The 19,119-nt window shown below is 39.8% G+C and overlaps 1 protein-coding gene across 1 annotated transcript in view; it reads left to right on the forward strand.

Moving 5' to 3' along the window:
- HOMER2 (homer scaffold protein 2) overlaps positions 1-19,119 on the forward strand; it is an 81,008-nt gene that overhangs the window by 45,720 nt on the left and 16,169 nt on the right. The window contains exons 3-4 of the mRNA XM_026709505.2: positions 11,678-11,809; positions 18,958-19,050. Coding sequence (XP_026565290.1) covers positions 11,678-11,809; positions 18,958-19,050 — 225 coding nt within the window. The remainder of the gene's footprint in view (positions 1-11,677; positions 11,810-18,957; positions 19,051-19,119) is intronic.

Here is a 19,119-nt window from a genome sequence, read left to right on the forward strand (position 1 = left end):
TTTGTGACCTTCTCATGGAGGTTCCTACAAGTTAAGTCAATAGGAGGAGTTTTGTTTGGTTAAAGCAGGAGGTCTTCAAACTTAAGTTAAGTTCCTCCTCCAGTCATGTTAGCTCAGGAATTCTGGGAGTTGAAGTCCACAAGTCTTAAACTTGCCAAGTTTGAAGACCCTTGGGTTAAAGATTCAATGATTTGCTTAACAGTCATGGGGATTCACTTAACAACTGCAGCAAAAATGTTGCAAAATCACTCAATAATTGCCTCACTTAGCAATGGAAGTTCTAGTACCCATGATGCTCATGGGGTCAGGACTTACCTGAATGTGTATTCTCCCTTCCAGTGGCCATGAATATCTATTCCAGGGATCCATAGTGACATATCACCAGTCTAAGGTTTCCTTGGCTTTTAATGACTTCATTTCATTTATTTGTGTCATGAACAGATTCTTTGGGGATGCTGGGAGGCTTCTGTTCTTTCTCTTCCACCAATTTACAGCCTAAAGAAGGAACACAATCCTGCTCTGTGTATATATTCTATCGATAGATTTTTTTTAAATTAAATTTTATCTTATTTTAGTTGATTAACTCTATTTGGCTGGAGTTCAATATGGCTTCAATCCTCCTCTTACATTGTCCTTAATTTGTTCTCGATTTTGAGGATTTTTAAAAACAATGAATATGTACTGCTATAGAACTCCAGTTCAGCCTTCCCCAAGCTGATGGTCTCCAGGCACTCTGCGCAGAGCTGCCAGGAGAAGGGAACAGCTAAGGAACAAGGGTCAACTTGGGAGTAAAGCCACAGGTGGATGGTGGATGGCCCCTCCCAGAGGGAATAAAAGAGGAGCGAAAGGAGAGTAAAGTTTTGCAGGAGACAATTAGTTCATTCGGATGAAGATCTCTTCCTGCATTCTTGCTAATTATTGTGGCATCTAAAAGATAACAGCCTGGCAACTCTCCAAGCCTGATAAAGGTCTGTAATTGTGAAATATCTTGCAAGTCTGTTGGCTGAGACATTGCTGGAGAAGAATTCACTGTAAACTAAATAAAAGAGGTTTATCGGGACGAGGAGTTGGCTTCGCGCTGTTGGGGAAGCCTAGGTTAGAACACATCCCCAGTCAGCATGGCCAATTGGCAAACTCACCAACGTAGGAGTTGACCTGCTCTCTCGTTTGGTCGAGTGGAATCAGAAATAAAGAAAACCTAATCATCATATTGGCACATTAAAGCAGTTGTGACAGAGTCTAGTTCTTGGGCGGGATCCCTAGTGCAACTTAAAAGAAAAAAAGGCTGTCAAATCCGCAAATAGTTTTTCTCAGTTTTTTGTTGTTGTTTGCCACATATTTTCCTAATCGAAGAATAGATGTGCTTCAAATGTGGGTATAAATAGATAGTTGCTGAGTGTTTGAGAACAGACACTGGTCCAATGGTGTTGGAGAAGAAGGAGATACCGATATGTGCATTTTTAAAATTGATATATGTATGCTGTGTCCTTGTCATGAACATTCGTTGAATTCATCCATTGCACTAAGACTTAATTTGGTTTAAATAGCACAGGTAGTTACAACAGTTTGCTTAGTGACCATTCAAAGTTACAGTGTGTTGTGGTTTGCCAGCATCAGGTGCTGATGGCTGAGGTCTCGGAGAGCGAGGACTCAGATGAGGGGCCTGCGGGTGATGCAGGGATGGGGCCAGGATTATCGGAGAGTGGGGTGCTGCCTTCGGAGATTGTGGAAGCTGGCAGCAGCGAGGAAGAGGATCCCGAGGAGCCTGTGCCTAGTGCGCGTGTGCACAGGGCTTCTCAAAGAAAAGAGCAGCTGCAGCAGCACAGGCGATCCAGGAGTAAGGCTGCAAGGTGATGGCCCCTCCCTTAAGGGATAAAAGCCAGCCCTCAGAGGTGGGATTCTTTGCAGGAAACAAGGAAGTTCTTGCACTTCAAGTCTTGTGGAAGTTCGGACTATCCTGGTTTGTGTTTGGAGACTCCTGTTTGAAATATTTCTTAGTAGCTTTATCTAGTGTTCATGGCAGCCTTGCACAACCTTGACAAGTCTTGTTCTTATCTGGGATAATTAGTTTTAATAGCCTTTTAACCGTGCATTAACGGAATTCTCAGAGAAGCATTAAAAGGTTTTGCTTTTATCTCTGTTTGGTGTCTGCTTACTTGGAACAAGATTTGGGTCAGAACACAACGGCACTGAAAAAAGTGACTTATGACCATTTTTCACACGTTGCAGCATCCCCATGGCCATGTGGTTTTACATTCAGATGCTTGGCACCTGACTCACATTTATGACGGTTGGAGTGTCCCGGAGTCATGTCTTTTGCAAGCAAAGTCAGTGGGGAAATCAGATTGACTTAACAACCATATTACTAATTTAACAACTGCAGTGATTCACTTGACAACTGTGGCAAGAAAAGTCGTGAAATGGGGCAAAACTCACTTAACATATTCCTCGCTTAGCCGCATCAATTTGGGGCCTCAGATGTGGCCATACCAGGGGTAGGGTTCTACTGGTTCTCACCGATTCTCTAGAACCGGTTGTTCACTTTCTAAGCAGTTTGGAGAACCGGTTGTTGAGAAAAAAAATCTTTTATTTTTTCCACCCATATTACATTCTTGGCAGTATGCCTAGACTTACTGTCTCCAAAGGAGGTTTTTTCTTTCTTTCTTGATACTTTCTTAACGGGAAAGGGTTGTTTTAAGCTTTTTACACTGCTGTTGGGAGGAAATACTCCCCTGTTGGAGTTCTTCCAGCCGGGATCAGCACTTTGAAGAAATAATTGAATACTGAAGCAGAGCTGCCGGAAAGAAGCTTTTAATGACAAGGAACCAAGATGAGTGACATTCGGCAAGGCTTCTTGGCCAGCTAGAAAGATTGACATTCAAATGTGAGTTTACATACCCTTTCTAAATTTTGGTCTAAAACTGGTGACCATTCAAAGTTACAATGGCACTGAAAAAAGTGACTTATGACCATTGCAGCATTCCCACTGTCATGAGAGGCCAGGTGAGGAGATGTGTGCCTCAATGTGAGTGATGTTGAGTTGGCCACGCCCACCCAGTCACATGACCACCAAGCCATGCCCACCAACTAAGCCACGCCCACAGAACCGGTTGTTAAAAAAATTGAATCCCAACCCTGGGCCATATGTTGAGGGCAACCTGTACATGGAAGTAGCTGCAAAGATGTGTTCAACAACCATACTTTTGGTTTTAGTAGTTACAACAGTTTGCATTTGCACAGCATGCTAACTGAAAACCTATCCAGAGAATTCACATTGATATTTATTGTCTGAAAACAACGTTTATTGATGTTATTTTCCTTTCACCCACATGGCTGAAAGTCAGCAGGACTTCTGGAAGCCAGATAAACCTTATAGCCAAGAATTGTGGCTGGGTATTGCTTCTAATCCATTCAGTTTTTATTTATTTATTTTTATTTATTTTTTTGTTTGTTTGTCAAGCATGTATTAGATAACGTATAAGTATAAACATGATTATGAACACATGAAATGGATATGAATAAGAAGGAACATTAGGACAGGGACGGTAGGCACATTGGTGCGCTTATGCACGCCCCTTACAAACCTCTTAGGAATCGGGTGAGATCAACAGTAGACAGTCTAAGGTTAAAGTTTTGGGGGTTTGGGGAAGAAACTACAGAGTCAGGTAGAGTATTCCAGGCATTGACCACTCTGTTGCTGAAGTCGTATTTCCTGCAATCGAATTTGTTGCGGTTTACCTTGAGTTTGTATCTATTGTGTGCTCGTGTATTGTTGTGGTTGAAGCTGAGGTAGTCACTGATGGGTTGGACATTGCAATAGATAATTTATGTACTACACTTAGGTTGGACTGAAGGCGGTGTAGTTCTAGGTTGTCTAAGCGTAAAATTTCAAGTCTGTTGGCATAAGGTATTCTGTTGTGAGTAGAGGAGCGGAGGACTCTTCTCATGAAATATCTCTGTACAATGCTTAATCATCCAGGACTAATCAAATTCTGGACAGCAGCCTAAGCTTTGGGAATAGATGTGGCCTCATTCTCTCTTTTATAGTCTCTGGATTGTCCTCCAATCACAATTACCTAATCAGAGCATGATCTCTTATTTGAGGACACGAATTACAGTGTGTTCTAAAATAAGTTGAACCAAGTCAACAAAGATACAGCTGCCTATCCACCATCCAGAAATCAAGCAGAAATTTGATTTGTGTGTGATTTGGCCCACCTATTTTGCATGGCTATCTTGTCCAATGTGGCCTCCACACACCCCAAAATAAGTCACGTGTGGCCCTTGGATGCTGAGAAGTTATTCACACCCATTGAATCTGTTGTTGTCCCTTCCATTATCACCAATCTACAAAAATCTTGATTTCTTCCCCTTTTGAGTTCAAACGTTGATTGCTTTTGACTACAGTCTGTAGCTATTGCTCATAATTACAAGAATAGGTGTTGATTTTGCTTCTTCTGCTTCCCCGCCCCCCTTCCCCACTTGCTAAATTAGTTTCCCTGCCCTGAATTTTTGAATTTCTTCCTTTTGCAACCCACGGGAAATCTTTTAAAAGCTCCTTCTGTATCTTGGCCAAACCACTTGGGAAGCAACTTTGGGGGGTGGGGGTGGAAAAGCAGATGTTGGCGTTCTCCAAATCACCTGGCAGCCATGCAAAACATCCCTGGGTGACTCTTCTTGGTCCATGCTGGCTTTGTGTGTTTTATTTTCCCAAAGAGAGAGAAAGAGACTCAAGAACTCTAAAGGGTGAAACTAGGCTTATGTGAAACCATGGTTTCAGAAGCTGAGTGTGTGAAGATCTGAAAGACTTTGAAACCACCTGATCTAATTTTATGGACTTGTGTGTTCCTTGATAGGTACTTTAGATTACAGGGGTGGATAATATGAACAACAGGCTGCTTAGATGGCATCAATGTTCCTATTTTTAGGAGGGGGTCAAAATAAAGAACAAAATCTGAACATACCACTTCTGATCCTTAATTGTCTTTTTTTATCAGCCCACAAAAGAGAGTCCAGGCTGGTCTTTGTGGTCCTGACTCCTTTTGTGTCTGACTGTTCCCTCTGGCTGTATAGCCTGAACATGTAAAGTCCATCTCTTATGAGGATGAAAAGGAAGGAAGGAAGGAAAGAAGGAGGGAGGGAGGGAAGGAAGGAAGGAAGGGGAAAAGGAAAAAGGGAAGGGAAGGGAAGAAAGGAAGGAAGAGAGGAGAAGGGAAGAGGGAAGAGAGGAAAGGAAGGCAGGAAGGAAGGAGAAGAGGAGAGGGAAGAGGAAAGGGAGGAAAAGAAGGAAAGAGAAATAGGCTGTCTCTGTTCTGTATTAATAAAAATATATACTAGTCATTTAATGCATTAGATTTGGGCTGGAAGGTTTTTGTTTTGTTTGGACTGTATTGTCATTATCCTTTGATATTTGTGCAACAGAACAAGGGCCCTTTTGTTTTAATGCAAGTTTTAATAAAGGCTCAATGGAGGGAGAAATGGATGGTGGTTTTTCAGTGGGTGAGGGGACACCTTATATTATGCCCCATTTTCAACATTGGCTTGGCACAAATACATCTGCAAACTTGGAAACTTTGCATCCTCGTTTGGAAGAAAGTGGACAAAGTAACAGGAAGAATGTGTGGTGGAGAGAATGATTGACTCTTTTCCTCTCCGATAGCCTCGTGTTGCTCCGCAGACAGCAACTTCCAGAACTCAAATCTAAAGATTTATTCCAGAATTCAGGCCTCCTTTAGCAAAACCACCCCACCATACAACCTTGAGTTGCCTTCAAAGAGGCCCTTTCTTTGCCCTGAATCAAAATGGCAGCATGTTGATGATCCTGAAGAGTTATTGGTGATGATAGACAGAATGAGGAAGGAATGCTGGTCAGGTTGACTTATGAGATTTTTATTGAACAAAGCTAATTTTGTGCCATGGTCTGAGCTTTACAAGAGCAAAAGTGACCTCTTCAGCTCTTCACGCAGCCCGATGTGATGCTACCTGTTTCTCATTATGTTGCGTATTTCCCAGTGGTCTGTCCAGCTGATATTTAGGGGTTTTCTGAGAGAGAGAGAGAGAGAGTTGCTGAACCAGTCACACGTAGTAAGGTACAATATAAAATAAATGAAGAATCCTGCAGTGCTCTTAAATTTTGAATGCTGCTACAGTAATGAATTTCCTAGGTGCTAACTGAGCAACAAGATGATTACTGTTTAAAATTACCAGCTTTTCTTCTGTCTCAAGAGTGTTTAGCAGTAGCAAGCAAATAAGATAACATTTCTGGGGGAAAAAAGTCATCAGTAATGATAAAATAAATGTTTTGTGGTGGTGTAGCTCAAACTGAGTGACAATTTCATGACGAACATTTGAGGATAAGATTTTCATCAATTTGTATGACAACAAAGCAAGGTAAAGCATCTTCTAAAAAAGATACTTAATTTCTAAATCAATCCATTTGTTTCCTTTGATAAACCATTTATTAAGGTTCTTCTCTGTAGTTTCCTTCAAAGAAAGACCAATTATCCACCAGGGAGTTGAACTTCATATGTGTACCTGCTTCCTTTCTACATGGAAGTCATATTTTCTAGATAACTGTAATAAATTCCGGTTCACACATTGTTCTAAGTCATAATTTCTCTCTTTTTTATATGTTATTTTTATATGTTATATCTATTTCTATGCTATAGTATGAATGGCCGAAATGATGGCCAAGAAAGTCCCACTGTGTTCAACTGTTTTTAATGTTTACTTAATAATTTTTTTTACAAAGTCATAATTTCTCAATCCCAACAACTTTAAATTGGGTGGACTTCAACTCCCAGAATTCCCAGCCACCATGGGGAATTCTGGAAGCTGAAGTCCACACATCTTAGGAAATATTGAGAAATATTGCTCTGAGTTACAGGCTGATTTGATCATCATCTGCTTTTTGCAGCTTAATGCAGTGATATATATTTGAACTTAATCAATGTGGTTGATAAATCAAAGTTTGTGACTTAATTTATTATGCAAGCCAGTCAGTTGGGGGTCTAATGTATTTAATAAATTGTGGTTAAGCAAACTGCTTCTCGTACTAATCAAATCTTCTTGTCATGCCATTTTTCACAAGACCTAAAATATTTATACTATAAATCAGAGCAGGAGCTAGGCTTTCTATTTTATTTGATTCTCATTTTTTTTAATGGTCAATAAATTTGTTAACACATAGATAAAACAGAAAGCTATTCCAAGCATACCTCTTAACCTCCGCTTAAGTCTTCAGAGGCAATTTTGGAAAATAACCATGCTGGCTGGCTGTAGTGCAGAAGGATGCCCCCACCAAAAGAAACCAAAACAATAACAGAAGTAAAAATGGGTGGCAGAAAGCAAACCTCATCAATTCCTCTTCTGGGAAATGGGTATATTTTGACTTGCAGCCTTGCATTTTCTCAGCCCATACTGCAGGAACTCGATGAAGCAATGAGTATATGTTCTATCCAAGCAGGTGCTGAAATTTGGCCAAACAGATGCATTCTGGTTGGTTTGGTGCCAGATCACTTGTCAACGTCTATCTCAAAGAATGAAAGCCATTTGTAAATTCCACCTTTCTTTTGCCTTCATTCAGTTTCACAGAAGGATGCCAGGAAAAACAAATGTATATTAGTTAGATTTCAAAAGGTCAAGCCAGGAACACTTTCCCCTTCCTTGTAGCTTCTGTGATTGCTTATGTAGACTGTTCTTTGGGCTGGAGCACAGTACGGGCGTCTCTGTAGTTATGACTTGATTTAGGTGAGCAAAGAGTGTGACTTGATCTCCAAGCTTAATGGCTGGACATTTCATTGGAACCAATCCGAATTCCATGGAGCCACAGAACAAAACCTCCAACTTCTTCAGATCTGATTCTTCAAGTCAGATATTAAGCATGTTGGTGTGGGTGGGAAGCTGGCTTGATTTTTGAGTCGCTATATTTAGTTAGTCTTAAGATGGCATTCGGGGAAGAAGCAGCAGATGTTGTGGTTAGCCATCTGCTATCTTGACTTCCTTCCCCCACTTTCTCCAGATGAATACATGGTTGATCAGGAAAGCTGAACACCTTGACCATTAATATGGGTTGCTTTGCCACTGTAATTACCTCTCTCTAATTTTGCATCTTGTTATCTTTGAATTTTTAATTCGTTCTTTCTTCATGTCATAGAGCATCTTCGTATTTGTTGGTCTTGTGTTACGGATACAAGATCTTCTGCTAAATAGTTATTGCAGTATAGTTACAGTTATTTCTTTCTTTTTTTATGTTTTAGCAGATTTCTGGAAATTGGTATTTGCCTTTCATTTTCAAATTGCTGCAGGTACTACTTGTATATTCATTTCAAGTATAACTTCTATAATGCTTCCAGCAATCTTCTCACTGCTGATTCTTCACTAATAATAATTGTTATTTGGACAATGGTTTTGAGTGTTTGCATAGATGGCATACAAACCTGCAAAGAAGGATGGAGTTTTATATGTATTACAGGTCATCCTACTAAAAATAGGTTCTTACCAAAGCAAAGGTCATTTCATGGGAGAATAGCTGGAGGTGAAATTTGAATTGAAACAACTTATATTTTCCAGGAGCTGTTTCCAAAATTTGGGACTCTCAGCCAAGGGTTGCCTAGTTAATTACATTTTTGCTTGTACTTCTTTCATCAAACACAAAGGTATTTATTCAGGAGGAATTTTGGCCTTTCGTGCACATTTCTGGCTGATTTGGCTCTTTAACTGATACTGCTGTTTCCGCAAATGATATGTTAGTTATCCTCTGTGTAATTATATATTCTTTTATTTCAGGTGACATGGGCCTTCTTAACCACTCAAAGTAGGAAGGCATGATCTACATTGATAAATGATTTCCAATTCACCCGCAATTTAAAAACTCCCAGGGAATCTGAAACCACATCATATTCATTGTGATAATGGACTTTTGGACTGAAACTCCCCTTTGTAAGAAGATACCCAGATATCAAAAGCGGAACAAATCCTGCTAAATCTTTCCTTGATAATTGGAACTCCACTGTGCCAGGAACTTCCAGAGCAATAACTGGCAATACATCTGGGAAACGGGAGATGGATGTGAAAATCTGATAAATTCTAACCTGAACTCTTTTGTCATTTATCAACTGTATTAAGCCCCAGAATAGGTGGGAGGGGAAGAGTTCTACTTTGCTGAATATAATGTGGGTTTGTTGGAAATGCCTCTTTGTCGTACACTCTGAAAAAGATTTATTGGTGTCTTCCTTTGGCAACGAATAAAAATATGCCATTATTTTGTATACTCATATGGATAATATATTAGCCAATCTGGAATTTCACACAACTGTCACCAAGCATGGGAAGTGTTTCTGCCTTCAGTGCTAGGCATTAGTTTGGCAACCTGGAGGATATTTTCTAGAATATTAAATAAGGAAAAATAGCAATAGCACTTAAACTTATATGCCGCTTCGCTTCACAATGCTTTGCAGCCTCTCTAAGCATTTTACAGAAGGATAGAAGGCTAAATTAACCTTGAACTGGTCAGGATCAAACTCTTGGAAGTCAGCAGAGTTAGCCTGGAATACCACATTTTAACTATTGCACCACCACGGTTCTTAAGTTTATTGCTTGGAAGTATGATAGACCCAAAGGTGCTTTTTCCAAAAGGCCGATGGATTGTCTTGGTTTTTTTTTTGTTTGAAAATATTTAGCTTCTCATCCAAGGAGCATCTTCAGTTCTTAAGAAGTTCTCCAATTTAAGAATTGGAGTAAGTTTCTTGGATGAGAGGCAAAACAATTTTGAAGCTTTTAGAAAAAGCACCATTGGAACAACCATGACTTGGATGGTTGAAAATCTCCATAGTCAAATGTGGTGGTCATTTTCTGTGAAATATCTCTGCATTAAATGGGCCAAATATTTTATATATGCATAGGGTTTGTCTTCTAGGCTCTGGAACACGTTGGCTGGGGAATTCTGGGAGTGGAAGTCCACACATCTTAAAATTGCTAAGTTTGAGAAACACTGCTCAAAAATAATCTTTGCTGTCACTGATCTTCTCCATAAGTGTAGACAGTTCCTAGAATTCTCAGTAACCTAAAACCTTGATTTTATCTCTCTCTATCCCCCCCACACACAAAAGTTCACACTGGTTAAGTAGATTTCAGATGGAACAGGCCAAATCTGAATTCATATATCTTATGTAATTTATATAAAATTTACATAAAGATTATAAAAAATGAAATTAGTGGAGATTCCACACTTCTCTTCCTTCTATTTTAGGTCATCCAGTTTCAATTTCACTGTATAATGGTTTCTGCATTTTATTCTCCATTTCAAATGATTTTAGTCTCCTTTGATGAAGACTGAAAGAAGCAGAAGAGGACATTAAAAACCTAATTTCTACCCCCAAAAAGAAAGAAAAATGTTAAAAATGCTGCAAGGCTTTACAAACACACACACACACACACACACACACACACACACATCAAAGAAACATACACCTGTAGAATCCAAACTGCCATGAAGCAATTGCCTTTGTTTTCAATAAAACTGAAAAACATCCAATACTGCAGTCATTTGAAACACATCAGGAGAAGTACAGAAATTATTACAGCAGCTGGGCGAGGCAATATACAGTACTTACTTTTGATGTCTTCCTGGAATATTGGTTCCGATTCAGGCTTTGCACATCTGTTGGCAACATGGGAGGTGTATTAAAGAGAATTATGTGCAATTTTTTGGAATACTTGTATAATGCCTTACAGCAGTTAGTCCTTCTCTGAATGACTATGGCAAAGAGAATTGGTGTGCAGATTAAATAGAGAACTGAGTTAGTTAATTGAGACTTAGTTGAAGTAAAGGGAGTTAGGTCAAGCTAGATGGATGTGCTTTCCATAGCCATGGGATGTCCTGCTCCTGATGAGTTGACATACTATCGCCTTAAAGCATTTTCTTTCTTCCCTTATTATATCGTAATAACAAGGCAAAGCTCTTTTCCAATATCTGATGGACAGGACTGAATATCTCTCAAGTTCAAATTGAGTCCCTGTTGTTTGCCTTAATTTCTGCTTAGTTTGAATCACATTAAAGAGAGAGCCAACCTAGAACTGAGAAGAAATTTCCTGACAGTGAGAACAATTAACCAGTGGAACAACTTGCCTCCATAAGTTGCGAATACTCCAACACTGGAGGTTTTCAAGAAGAGATTGGAAAGCCATTTGTTTGGAATGGTCTAGGGTCTCCTGCTTGAGCAGGGGGTTGGACTAGAAGACCTCCAAGGTCCCTTCCAACTTTATTATTCTGTGTTCTTTGTAAGCTTCTGTTTGTCGTGCAAGTATATTTTCCCATACTCACGGTAAATATCATCAGTACATTGATAATGCTCAGTGATCCATCTCAACCCCTGGCTAACTAAATGACGATACTCAAGTGCTCATCGTCTGTTGCTGGGGAGATTTGGATGGGGGCAAAATAGACCCCAGTTTAACAACAGCAAGATTAAGGGGCTGTGAATTTGCAGTCCAGCTGGATGCCAAGAATTTTCATCTTTGTAATTCAGGATTGAAAAATGCCTCAATCAAGAGTGTGCAAAATTCATTTGAATATTTACGCTTTGCAATCAACTCTTTGCTTCCGTGATAGCATTGCAGGCCTAATGTTCACGTTCAAATAACATGCTCTTTGTATGTTATGTGTCTTCTTTTTCAGGTGATTATAAATAGCACCATCACACCTAACATGACTTTCACAAAAACCTCCCAGAAGTTTGGCCAGTGGGCTGATAGCAGAGCCAACACCGTCTTCGGCCTGGGTTTTTCTTCTGAACAGCAGCTGACAAAGGTAGGTAAATTGGAGTTTACTTTTGCATGTGTTTGGAGGCGGTGGTTGTTGTCAGGGTAGTTTTTATTTCTTTTTGGTAAGCTCTGCAATAATCTCACCAAATTAAAAGAAGAGGCATATGGATCCAGTGGGAGTCTTACTTGATAAATTGGAACTTGTTCCATTTTTTTTCTTAATTAACAAGCAACTTCTCCCTGGGAAGGTGATTAATTTCCTATAATTAGCTGGTGGGAAGTAGCTTGTGGGTGGTGCTAATTATCTTTTTTTCTATTTTAATTGTTTTGGGGAATGCCTGATGCTGTACCCCTACTTTGTGATAATATGCCCCTGCAAATCACTGTATGTGGGAACCTTTATTTCTCTAGACCATCCCAAGACGGTTTCATTGGGGTAGATTTGATTTTTAAATTCTTCTCCCTTCAGTGACTATCAATAGAAAACTATCAAGTAGCCTTACTCATCAAAGGAAGGAGATAATTACAGATTCATCCATTAAGAGGTCTGCAAGGGGCGTGCATAAGTGCACAATCGTGCCTACTGTCCCTGTCCTATTGTCCCCATTTATTCGTATCTATTTCCTGTATTCTTACTCATGTTTATACTTATTATCTTGTAAGCGGTTGACAAATCAAATGAATACAAATAAAAAAAATAAATTCTTTTAGTTAGTTCCCTAGTCTGTCTGTCTTCTAGGAACTCCAGATACTTCCTTGGTGAGGTTTATCTCCTGAAAGCCAACCCTGTGAAATACATTGGACTGAAACGTTGTCCCTGGACATTCTATCTTTAGCCATGCTTCCCTGCCTCCCTGTGTGTTTTGCATAATTGGCTGGGCTCAGCCACCACACAGAATATCTCGAAACTCCAACTGGACCACCACCACCACCAACAACAACAACAACAACAAAACCCTCATAGCTTAGCTTCACCAATCATCATTTAAAGATGATGCACTGAAACCAATGCGAATTGATATTAATAGAGTAGAATAGAGTAGAATTCTTTATTGACCAAGTGTGATTGGACACACAAGGAATCTGTCTTGGTGCAAATGCTCTCAGTGTACATAAAAGAAAAGATACATTCATCAAGAATCATAAGGTACAACACTTAATATAGTTATAGGGTACAAATAAGCAATCAAGTTATACTAGGAAACAGTCGATAAAATTGTTAGGATACAAGCAATAAAGTTACAGTCATAAGTGGGAGGAGATGGGTGAAAGGAAGGATGGGAGGATTAATAGTAATAGTAATGCAGACTTAGTAAATAGTTTGACAAGTGTTGAGGGAATTGACCATTATCTGTGGGATTGGGATAAGGCAACAAGTGGCAGGTAAATTGGCAAGAGAAGAGACATGTCTAAGCTTCTCTTTGCTGTTTAAGCAGGAGGGAACAAGGACGGTGTATTGGTGGTTGTGTGACTGTAACCTTTTTGAGTGTTGGCAAAAGTTGTAGAAGAAAGATTGCTGTAACCAAGCCAAGTGATTGTTTGGTAAGCAGCAGTTTAATAACGAAGAATCAGGAATAAGCTTTCCTTTCTGTCTTGAAGCAAAACTCGGGGCAAATAATCATAGTGCTGGTCTCTGCTCTAAAAAAGGCACTTATCTTGACACAGAGCAAACAGGTCCTGTAAAAAATGCAAAGCATTCAGCCATTAACAGCCTGAGATTGCATTGGCTCCCTGGATGAAATGCCCTTGAGCCTTCTAAGAAGTCCCTGTTAATCATGCCCTTCTCAACCCTGAAAGCTTGAAAGGCTACGAGGCATTAGAGCAGAGGCCACGTTGCCAGCCAGTTCAGCTGCCACCTCCCTTCCCTAAGCGGGAGGGGAAGCCTGGTTGCTGCACAAGCCAAACCTTTATGGAGTTTGCAGCCTTTCTGTGTGTGACTCTGCCCTTGTGTGCCCCAGACTTCCTTCTTCTTCTTTTTTCTTAATTAGAAACAGGGGACTAATTTTGTGGCTGAATGTATAATGTTCCCCAGGCAACATTTCTCCACCTTCAGCTGTGATGGGGGAGGCTGGTGCCTGTGTCGTAAACTGTAGTTGACTTCATTCACATTTACACTTCTTGTTTTGATGTCATTAAACATTAAATCCATGGCATAGTTAATTACTAGCTTGATACCAGTGCTTCGCTACAAAACTATGTGGTTGGGCTTAGTTTTGGGGGAGGAAAATAAAGGGGGGATTCTGCCTCTGTCTACCAGCATCCATCTCTATTCATCTGGCTAGTGTCTTGTCAGTGTGTGAGAGAGTTGAGGGCTGTTTGGAAAGTGAAACAGTATTTGCTGTGTGAGCAAGACAGAGACAGCAAGGAGCCTGGGCGTGGCTTAGCTCAACTGTTCTGTACTAAAGCTGGTTGCTGCCATGAAACTAAAACCTCTCCTCTGCTTGTGTTGTGCATTTGGAACAGATGTTTTTTCAGGTGAGGAGGGGGAGTAGAACTCCTTAGCATCAGAGCATTAATAATAATATAGGAAATACTAATGCTCTACTAATGCGTGCTAAATTTCAAGTTTGTAGGCTTTAAGGTTGATGTGATGATGCATGATTGGTCTTTCGTTTTTATATTTATAGATTTCTCCCCCTTCCAATAAGAGAAGTGTGGCCATTGGGTAATATCTCCCAGAAGACCCTACCCTAGGCATTCCAAACAGCCAAAGACCAGAAGCAATTTGAAATGCAAAAAAAAAGAAATATTTACTAGGAGAATCCATGTTTGCTTTTGGATTGGGCCTGCTTTAGTCTTACTGAAACAGGCGGGAAAGGACTATGGGATGTCTAATGGAAAATTGTGGAGTCCTTGATGCCTTCTGAGCTGGGTTATCTTCTTGCTGACATTTCATTGCCCCAATTTTACCCAACTGCGGTAGATTTAGAGAGCACCAAGGACTCCATGGTTCAATCTTGAGCCTTCTCTTTATTTGTATCAGAAATACCTATAAACTGTAGACATATAACATTCAAGACTGAGCTGAAGTGGGGAGATCAAAGGACAATCCAAGAAAATGAGGCTTAGAAGACACTCAGTGTGAATGTGGAGAACAAACAAATCAGTGGAACAATTTGCCTCCCGAAGTTGTGAATGCTCCAACACTGGAAGTTTTTAAGAAGAGATTGGATAATCATTTGTCTGAAGTGGTGTAGGGTTTCCTGCCTAGGCAGGGGGTTGGACTATAAGACCTCCAAGGTCCATTCCAACTCTGTTATTCATTCTAAACCATCTCACAAGACACCCTTCAATATGTACAGAGGATAATCTCATGCTGATGAGAGAAACCTTGAACTACAAATATTCTTTTCTACTAGTATTGGAGAATTCTCAAAACGGTTGAGAGGTAGCAGCTTCCAGGATTCCTTAGGAAAAGTGAGAATTCTTCAAAGTGGGTGGGAAAGCAGGATTTTTCTTCAGGGTATTCGGTCCCCGAGAATTCTATCTCAAGATGGTGGACTTCAACTCCCATCAGCCCCACTAATGAAGATGAATGTTCCAATATATCAGCTTGGGGAAAGCTGTTGAATAATTTCATAGTTGGCTATTTTGTGGTTGCTGAACAGAAGTCTTGGATGTTCTCTGAAGAAGTGGAGTTAATCAGTCTTTTAATTGGATGTCTGTCAGAGAATGTCTTGGGGTCATTGAAATGCAGGCCTGTGATTCAGGGATGGGTGCTTGTACATATTTATGAAGCCAGTTTGGACTGCCCTACAACGTTGTTTCTATATTTTTTTTCATTGTAAATGGCTTTTCTATTTAGATTTGAGGCATGTGAATAAAATAGAATAGAATAGAATAGAATAGAATAGAATAGAATAGAATAGAATAGAATAGAATAGAATAGAATAGAATAGAATAGAATACTTTATTGGCCAAGTGTGATTGGACACACAAGCAATTTGTCTTGGTGTAAATACTCTCAGTATACATAAAAGAAAAGATACATTCGCAACTAATTCTTCTTAGAATTAATGGTATTCACAACTAATTCTCTTAGATCCTTAATCAGAACCACTGCACTATTTTTTTCTGTCATTCTCCTCCACCTGAGATGGATTGGAAAGATAGATAACCTCTCCAGGTTTTGTTTTTCCTCTGAAAAGCCTAAACAAGGCTTCCCGATTCTTCTAAGATGGATCACGGTACTTTTCCAAGTGAGTTCCTACCATCTGGCATGGCCAATTTGCTGGCAACCCCTCTACTGTTAACATCATTGTTCAGAGGATCATTGGTTGCCCTCTCCCCTCTTTGGAAGAGCTTTAGAGCTCCTGCTGCCTTAAGAAAGTTCAAAACATTCTCAAAGATCCATCTCATCCTGGGCACCCCTTTTTTTGAATCATCTGGCAGACGGTACAGGATAATAAAAACAAGGACAAATAGGCTGAAAAACAGTTTCTATCCCAAGGCAGTAGCTCTTTTGAATTCTGCTGTATAGTGCAATATTAATGCAATATCAGGGGTTTCAATTCAATTATGTAGAACGCGAAGGATGTGTGTTTGTGTTTTCATTTCTTTTATGTATAATGTACACTGAAAATGGCATTTAATTTCATTGTACGAGGTGCAATGACAATAAAGTAAACTAACTAATTAACTATGGCTAGTGAAGCAACCCTGTGCATGGTACTCTGAAGAAAAGCCCCATTCAAGGTTCAAGTATGTTCTTCCTTTGAGGGAGTTATGGATCCTTGGTCTAAGTGTTTGGGAAAGGGGCCAAGAAAAACTGAGCACAGATATAGCTTTAAAAAGAGTCCTGCTGGAATAAGGAAATGAACGGCCTTCTATGACAGATGTCCCAATCACTGCATTGAAAGCTAGGAAGGACCCTCCCTAATAGGTCAGAGGGTTAAAGGGGATGATGAGAAGTCTGTCCCTTCTGACTCGCAAGATTCTGCTAAAGTAGCTTTCCAATAAACAAGAATGAATCCATCTAGTTGTGTCTCCTATCTGGATTGCAGAGGAGGGGTGATGCACCTTGCATTTTGTGAGAGAGCAGTGAAAATGGTTTTTTTAAAAAAAAAAATCTGGAATTTTCAATGGGTGGAAACTAATCAAGGAACGGGGGCAGGGCGCCAGTCAGAGGTGGGATTCTGAACTACTCAAAATTTCCGCTACCGGTTCTCCTGAACTGGTCAGAACCTGCTAAGTACCACCTCTGCTTGTCTTCCTACAGTTGTCAAATGTCACCAATGTATGTTTAAGAGGACCCAGAAGGAAAATGATCAAACCTAGGAAAATGTAATAATGTCCTTAATGTACTAGTTTCATTTCATTTTAATTGTATTGAAACAGCAAAGAGGATTGCTATGATGCAGCATCCATTTCAGTCAGTTTTTGCAGAGATAATGGTGGTGGAAAAACAGGATATTTGTTTCCTTTTCCTCTCCTCAAATCTAGCAATAACTTTTAGTGATGGATGACACAAATCTAAGTTTTAAATGTGATCTCAGCCACAGGGTTACTATAAGGCTAACTGACAAATTATATTCACAGCCAGGATTTATAACTCTGCTTTCAAATGAATATTTATTCCCATTTTCACCCTGTCCTGTTATAGCCAATAAAAGGATGCTTTGGTGGAAAATTGGAGAGTTGGAAGAGGGCCACGATCAAAGGGAGGGGGAAAATAATGAGTATTTGCACTTCAGCTGAAACAAAAAACATCTTTTTTGTTTCCTTTCTACATTTTATCTGCTCTTTTATTGCCCTTCTTTCTCTCCCCCACTCCCTCTGACACTAATTGTAGGTTAGTGTGTGGGTGATCATAAAATGATGGGCAGTGGATTAAATATTGCTTCCTTTGTATTTGTTCTATGTATTTCTCTTTCCCCTTCCTCCTTTTCATTTTCACCTCATCTCTTCCTCTTCTTTTTCCTTTCCTTCCTCTGTTTCCTCTTCTTCCTCTTTATTTTCAGCTTCCTGTCCCTTTCCTTCTTCATCCTCCTCCTTTCTTTCTTCCTCTCCCCTTTATTTTTACCTTCATTTCTTCCATCTTCCTCTCTCTGCTTCTTCTTTCTTCTCCTTCTCTTCCTCCCCCTCCTTTCTTTTTCCTCCTTGCAATTCATTTTCACCTTCATCTCTTCTTTCTCCTTCTCCTTTCCCTTCCTCTCTTTCCTCCTCCCTCCCTTAATTTTTTCCTTCCTCTCTTCCTCTCTTTTCTTTCTTTTCCTTTTTTCCTTTTTCCTTTACTGATGACGTTACCTAGTTCCAGTAATGAAACATCTGCAAAAAAAAACAAGCAAGCTGAGACAGCACTAAGGATTTCTCCTCCTTCTCCTCCTTCTCCTTCTCCTCCTCCTTTTAAGAAGCTTGAAATTCAGTTCAGCAATGTACTGCACACTTGTTTTTGCCTCTCTTAATATTCTTAAAATTAGAATTATTCAGTCTTGTGGCAAAACAGAGACCCACTGGTATCCATTAGAATGCAGCTGAAGATGTGGTTCTTGGACTTCGCATTCAAATGGTTTGGCACCAGTTTGCATCCAAATTTTATCTTTCAGCAACCCTGTACTTATTGGCATAAAATCTTATGGCAAAAAATGATACTCCAGTTACTCTGGAATCAAAGGTACTGCTTTCATTCATACGGGGTGAGGGGGCAGTGTTGCTCCTTACCACATGCCAACAACTGAAAAAGAAAATAAGATGGTAATGAACTGCATGGTTTATAGATTTTCAGGGCAGGGGTGGGAAATCAGGATTTGCTGAATAACTACAGGTGTTTTTGCATATACTAAACCATAAACCATGGTTTGCAAGCCGCAAGCTAAGCAAAAACTGAATGATGGATTAACTTGTTGGGTGAATTCTTAAGAGCCAGCAAATGCTATGTTAAAATAGTTCTAAGGTGCTGTTTAGGACACTTTCTACAGAGGAACAGAAAGTGCATTTATCTACTGTTTTTCCAATGGTTGAGTACTTCTTTTCTCTTTCCTACTCTTTTTTATTCATGGAGATGAATTCTGAATTGGAGCAAGTTAATATGTCTACTAAGTTTAATAAGTCTTATGTATGTCTAAGTTTATTGCAATTTGTGACCAGCCACCTATGAGACCAAGACACACCCCAATGTAAAATGCATTTTCCCACTTACATAGCTCTAAAATCCAAAAATTAAGGCAATGTTTTGATCCTTGTGTCCCTGTTTAGTTTGCTGAGAAGTTCCAGGAGGTGAAAGAAGCCGCTCGACTGGCCAGAGACCGGTCACAAGAAAAAATGGAAACTTCCAGTAACCATTCACAAGTAAGTCATGATCTGTTCTTTAATTCAAGGATGAGGGAATGACTGACTTGTCATGTCAAGCTTGCAAAA

Source organism: Pseudonaja textilis, chromosome 13, assembly GCF_049901715.1.
Source record: "Pseudonaja textilis isolate UNSWEBS1 chromosome 13, rPseTex1.2, whole genome shotgun sequence".
NCBI classification, from domain to species: domain Eukaryota; kingdom Metazoa; phylum Chordata; class Lepidosauria; order Squamata; family Elapidae; genus Pseudonaja; species Pseudonaja textilis.